Genomic DNA, 7,068 nt, shown 5'->3' with positions numbered 1-7,068 from the left:
AGCTCCCTCTCCTATAAAGATACAGAAGAGACTTTGACACCTCAAAATATCTGAAGTATTTTCATTCTACTGGATGGTAGGTTTGTAACATTTGCATTATCATATTTTTTAAAATATGTACAACTGATGACAATCCTTAATCAGTGTCATCTTTGGTGTGGAGAATTTGGCTTCTAATCTGAAAGTATCTGTATAGGTTTACTGCCACTTATTCAAAATCAATGGCAATTTTATTTGTTGTGATATACTTGTCTGCATACTACTTTAGATAATAAATGCTAAATGTTAGATGCTAAATGGGTTTACAGTTTAGAATTCTAATATATTTTTAATCCAATTATAATGAGATGTTAAGTCATTTCACAGGATTCACAGGAAGACAATCAGTCTGTTTAAGGAATAAACCATCTTTACACAGACTGATTGTCCATATGGCATCATGTCTGGCAGGTCTTCATTATTTTAATTCACTTGTCTTGTTTCAAAATGGTTTATGTCCAACATAGCAATGAGTAATTCTCCTACAAAAACATTTTGTTTTTCAAGCTTCTAATGAACAGTAAATGTGAGAGTAGTCAGAAGCTGAAACAGAGATGGTGTAATTGGAAGTTTTTCCAAATATTCCCAAGTTTTCAGCTGCACTTAATGAAATGTCCCATTAAAATGTATCTTATGTCGGTATTTGCTGTCGTTTTAAGTTAAGATGTTTTTCACAAGTTTATGTTTTAGTTCCATAACCAAAACCTTATTTGCAGCGTTGTCCTGAACATTTCTTCATGACAACGCATGAACACTAAAGCATCTTATGAACCAGTGCTCAGGGCATTTGCCCAGCTGTGGCTGCTTAGTGTGGTATCATGGTCCAATGCAACTTTATGTACAATCATGTTGTTTGTTGTTTTGAAAAGCAGAAATTGGTAGGGTATTGATGCATAATGTCTAACACCTAATAAGATGTTATGTTCAAGCAGAATATAATATCATATTAAACGCAGCAAAAAAGCAGTGATGTCTTCTGATCATTTTGATAGCATGACTGATGATCAGTGATTTTGATCAGACTTTTGGCTGATAGACTAATGGCCCCAGCCATCAACAAACTACGTGGCTTCTTGTAGCCTTGCAGTAGTAGTAGTAGAAGTTTAAAGCAAGCACCCCATGGATTCAAACACAGTTTTTTTCTGCTGTTGGTAGCTTTTCCATGTTCCCATCGTGTTGTTGTTCATGAACTGTGTGAAACTGAAGTCAGCAAATTTAAGGTCCTGAAAGCCTTTTTTCTTATCCAGCTTCTTAGACTCCTGTTTCCAAAAAGGCTGAGACACTGTGTAAAATCTCACCAAAACATAATGTGGTAATTTGCTTGTGGTAATTTCCTATTTGACACATACTCTACTGGAAACAGGACAGAGACAATATATTTATGGTTTTACCACATAAACCTCATTATATTTTGTAAATATATGTTTATTCTGAATTATATGTCAGTAACATGTTTCCTACAATGCAACAAGACTGGATTGTGAAGTTGTGTACTGCTCACACATATTACTACACGGGCTCCAGAACACTTTGTAAAAATTTTGTCAGTGAAGAGTTCATTTAGAAATGACAGCATTCAGTCTTTATGTTTTACACAGCATCCCGACTTTTTTGCTGTGGACGTCTGCACAGGAAACTTACAGGCATATTAATTACTGTTACAATCCACTTGTGCCTTACCTGTCAATATGTCTGCTTAGCAATCAGTCCATTGGGATCGTCTAGTCGTCCCTGATTGAGCCTGGGTATAAAGCACCAGTTTACAGCACAGCATCACAGTCTTCGATGTAACTACACTCATCCAATGCACACTCTTCCAACTCCAGATAGAATCTTTTTCCATATTTGGTGGCTTTCTCTGGAAACAAAGTGACTCTCTCAGGCCCGGTAGGATCAGAGTGGAATTTTAAAGTGATCACTTTAATAATGTAGATGTTAAAAGCATTGACTCACCGTTCAATACAAGATAGCATCGCCCAAATGTTGTTAAGGGACATTTGATTTTACAAATCACTCTACAAGGTCAAAATCTAAGAGTACAGGGAGAAGTGAGAGAGGGAGGGAGAGAAATAGTTATAACGCGCTGTCTGCTCATGCTCTAACCTGACAGTTTCCCTCTGAGGAAAATAAGATGAGGGGAGGGGATTATTCACATTGGTCAGATACTGAGGTTCAGCAAAGCAGATATCAAACTGGACGCAGCTAGCGATGAGGACTGGCGGTCTCAAAATAACCGTGCTTGATACGGCTATGAGGCCGTTGATACGTTTTAATAGCTCAGAGGTTAAGTAAAAAAAAAAAAAAAATCAACAAAACTGTTATATTTTGTTTATCTGCAGGCGACAGCGTTGACTCTTGGATTATGCAGTGATTTGACCCGAGGGTAAATCACAAAACCAACTTTAATGGAGTTTAGGTAGTGATAAACCGGACAGGACAGCTACACCGCCGCACAGCCGACAGCGGTCCTGAATCTCTTCTGTGATGTGAGCGCTGGCTGCACCGAATTGGCGCTTTTACGCACCATGGAGGACCTTTTACGCGAGCAGAACAGTTGGGCGCTGAATGTTACCTGGAGCAACTCAAGTTGTGGAAACGACACCCGTTTGGGAAACATAACAGTAAATCCACTGAAGCGAAACGAAGAAGTGGCAAAAATAGAAGTTACCGTCCTGGTCCTGGTGCTGCTACTCGCCCTGACCGGCAACCTGTGCGTCCTTTGGGCTATCCACGCCACCAAACACAGCCAGTCTCGGATGTATTACTTCATGAAGCACCTGAGCATCGCAGACCTTGTCGTTGCAGTCTTTCAGGTTTTACCCCAACTCATTTGGGACATCACATTTCGCTTCTATGGGCCGGATTTGCTGTGCAGGCTTGTCAAATACCTCCAGGTGGTGGGTATGTTTGCATCTACCTACATGCTTGTGCTGATGTCCATCGACAGGTGCTTAGCAATCTGCCAGCCTCTTCGCTCCGTGCACAAGAGAAAGGATCGCCTCTACGTGATCGCCTCTTGGATGCTCAGTCTGGTATTCAGCACTCCACAAGCGTACATATTTTCCTTAAAAGAGGTCGGGGACGGGGTGTATGACTGTTGGGGTGACTTTGTACAACCATGGGGTGCAAAGGCATACATCACATGGATGAGTCTCAGCATTTACATTTTCCCAGTGGCGATTTTAAGCATCTGTTATGGCTTGATAAGTTTTAAAATCTGGCAGAATTTCAATTTAAAAACGAAAAGGGAGCACTTCCTGGCTCTGACTACAAGGCCCTCCAAAGGCGCTCATCCCCTCTCTCGTGTGAGCAGCGTGAGGCTCCTTTCAAAAGCAAAGATCCGCACGGTGAAGATGACATTTGTAGTGGTCGTTGCCTACATTGTGTGCTGGACTCCCTTCTTCTTTGTCCAGATGTGGTCTGCATGGGATCCTGCTGCACCAAGAGAAGGTAAAGGAGCACTAAGGGTTTTCTTTTTTACGCACTTTTATAATCTTGACATTGACATTTATAAGAGTAAGCAACGATTTTTTGCCTCCTTTACTAGTTTATTGATGAAACCCCTCTTTCATAATGAAGCAATGCCGGGTGTCTATTTACCCTGTGATTTAAGAAAAAATAGTCTGTTTTTCTACAAAAATATTTAAGCACTAAATGTGTCATGTATTCAAAGGCCATTCATCCACCACACAGAATATCACTGGAAATGCCTAAGAATCAGATGCAAGGCACAACAAGGGTGTTTAAGGCTCCAGACTTCCCCAGAGCGAGCACAGATGAATGGGACTGTAATTTACAGCAGTTATCAGTTCAGGGCAAGTCAGTGGGAGAGTTAATGTAACAGGACATCAAAGAGTTTCCATCTCTGTGGGTTCCCAGCGGAGGCCTCTATGATTTCCATTTAACTGCACAGTTTGTTCAGACTTATCCTTCGTATTTTCTGAGTTTGCCATCAAAGGGGACAATTTCAGAGTTAAAGTAATCATGCACAAGCAGCTTTGCAAAAAATAAAAATAAAAAAAAAATAGGAAGAGGTCAAGAATGCATGCACTGTACACCACAGTGGCCCCCATAATGTTTGGTTAGACAGATTCAACTACTAAGATATTTCTGACTAACTGATCACCGTAAATATACACTCTTCAATGTATTATTTGTGTTATTTTGCAAAGCTTTCAAAAGCAATGATTGTCAAGGTGTGTGTGGAAAATATTTATTTTCTCTATATTTTCATAATGAAACATGCCTAGAAATAATAAACTCTGTCATAGAGAAATCCCTGTAGCAGACCTGTGAAAACCATGTGTTTTTAAAATGTCAACTTTTTACTCTTTTCACTTGCATTTCTTTGTAGGATAACTCATACATATAATCTTAAGATTGGAAGAAAGAATTCTTTCACTTGACCGGAAAAAATCAAAGTGTCCATATTTGAAGTAAGGTGATCCTCATTGGACAGCAACACTATAATGAATAATTTACTGCATAACATTACAAAATTCAAACAAACATCATCGTTAATGCCCCCTTTTTTAATCACAGGTAAGATTTCACAGGAATGAGCAATTGCACACAAAATGCAAAATAAGTAAATTACAAGAAAGCACAACTTAAGTAAGTCACATGTGTATATGTATATGTGCATGGGAGAAAGACAAAGGAGAGGGGAGAAGGAAAAACACCACCAACTGAAAATATCGCAGTATGTTCTCAGCATCGGGAGCGGCGTCAAGAAAGGTGGACTGTGCACAGCGGTGGATACAATTCATGTTCATATTTTTCAAAGAAAAGCTTCCAACCCAGGTGTGAAACTAAAGATTAAAATTTCACTGACATTCTTCTTATCTTTATGGACTTGACGCATTTTCTCTGACATGAAGATACTCGGGTTGAGACTCCACATACATGAGTTTCTTTTTGCTGAAGACAATACAGTAAAAATGTGAAAATGAACGCTATCTTCCAAGATGACTTTGAGCACCTGCACAATGTTTGTTTAACTTTTTATCCTCAGAATTATCTTTGGTAGAGTGATGTGATGGCAGTATCATCACAGTCCTCCTTTTGATTTCAACATCACCCTCTTTCTATTTTTCCAGTTTCAGTCTCAGAAGAGCTGTACATCATGATACTACAGAAAAGCAGCCAAGATGAATGTTTTTTTCTTTTATTTTTTTGGCAGCACAAGAACGTTGTGATTGTACTGTGAGTCAAGGCTGAAAAGGAGAAACATTTGAATTTTGACATTTTGTGGTATTTCCTCCTAGGTGAGCTGTACTGCTCGTGGCACGAAATGATCCCAGAACTCTGGATTGGGTTGATTTAGCTGTTGAATTTTGACGGTCCGTTGGGTTGACACTGCACACAGCACACCTCTCACAATAAAGCAAAGCACTATAGAGAGTCAGAGCACCATGAACAGAACAGCTCAGCATTTTCACTTGAGGGGAGAATGAGACAATTCGCATTAAATCTTTCTCACCCATAAGGATTAGAAAAAACCTTGGAAGTCGTCCACTTTCCACCATTCAATAGGGTACTTCTTGTGCTCTGTGCCTCTAACCATAGGAAATTTAATCAGCTGAAAGAGAAAATAAAGTGTATTCTTTCCATTTGGGACAGCCTCATCTAACTGAAGCCATTTATCAAGTTTATGTCGAGCGTCTTAAATTTCTATTTGTTTGGCATCCAGTTTTAATCCCACATGTTCTGGGGGTTGTATGAAATGCTTCAGCGTGTCAGTTCATATATTTTGCTATAAATTATGTGCAATATAAGTGCAGCTGCCCTGAATGTGGACTGATATTTCTAAAACAGAAATGAAATGAAGAGTCCAAAATTACCACCTGACCGTACACGTGTGTGAGTGTGTGTGTGTTTAACTTGTGACATCTTACCTTGAACTTAACTTGATGAAATGCAGATAAATACAGCTGAACATGTGGGGTTTAGTTGCTTCTAAACATCTGTCATGCTCTCAGTCCCTTCAAAATGGTTCCAACAAGAATTTAAACACAATTTTTTACAATAGTCTAGGCTAACATGTACTGATGGGAATGCCATTAGCTGTGTAACTATTTGGTCATCAACCAAAATTTTGACCTGATGATGGTGCTATAAAGTCAAGTTTTTTACAAATCATCCTCAGAGGACCATGAATGTCTGTGTCAAATCTCATGGCAGTTCATCCAATAGATTTCAAATATTGCAATTTTAAAAAAAGTCAACATGATGGTGCTAGGGGAAAGGTCATGAGATCACCAACGTCAATAGAATATAACATCTGGGAACGATGGATTTTTAGAGATCCACCCATTCATTTCTTTTATAATTAAAATAAACTCAGTGTAGTACCCAGTGCAGTAGTGTGGATCACTGATGTGTTTTCTATTGTGCAGTGGAATAAGATATATCAGACTTAGGCCACACTGTCAATACTTATTAGCAGAATCAATTTATTCTCAAATTTGATCTTTTCATGGGATTCGATGACAATAATAAAAACACAGAAACCACCAGCCTTTTAAGATGCTTTTCTTCAATTCAGTGTTTTTTTTTTTTAATTATGCATTATAACATTGCTCATATTCACAAAAAATGTCACATTCCTCCCTGTCTCGTTCCGCAGACATGGCCTTCATCATCGCCATGCTGCTGGCCAGTCTCAACAGCTGCTGTAACCCCTGGATCTACATGTTCTTTGCTGGTCACCTGTTCCAGGACCTGATGCAGTGCTTCTTCTGCTGCTGTAGACAGTACCTGACAGCCTCTTCCTGCAGCTGTGATCGACAGTGCAGGCACAAGAACAAGTCCGCCACTTGCGTCATCAACAACACAAGCAGCCAGAGGAGCCTCACACAGACGTCCAGCTTGGGAGGACCAGGACACTAAAGAGCCAACTGAAAGCCATCCAGGCTTCCTGTAGTCAAGTGATGTGGCAATAACACAGCTCTCCCCGTTTCAGACATTTAATGATCTGCAGTTTTGGCCACTGCAACACGTTTAAAAGTGAACAAAATGGACAATATA

At 39.5% G+C, this 7,068-nt stretch overlaps 1 protein-coding gene across 1 annotated transcript; it reads left to right on the top strand.

Moving 5' to 3' along the window:
• The first annotated feature begins 2,126 nt into the window (after window positions 1–2,126).
• oxtrb (oxytocin receptor b) lies at window positions 2,127–6,964 on the top strand. Its single transcript, XM_046383508.1, is given in 3 exon segments — window positions 2,127–3,489; window positions 6,668–6,879; window positions 6,881–6,964. Coding segments are annotated over 3 exon segments (1,221 nt in total). The 5' UTR covers window positions 2,127–2,564.
• The last annotated feature ends 104 nt before the right edge of the window (window positions 6,965–7,068 follow it).

Source organism: Scatophagus argus, chromosome 3 (genome assembly GCF_020382885.2).
Source record: "Scatophagus argus isolate fScaArg1 chromosome 3, fScaArg1.pri, whole genome shotgun sequence".
In the NCBI taxonomy this organism is placed as follows: Eukaryota; Metazoa; Chordata; class Actinopteri; family Scatophagidae; genus Scatophagus; species Scatophagus argus.
This window is presented reverse-complemented; position numbering and strand designations above follow the sequence as displayed.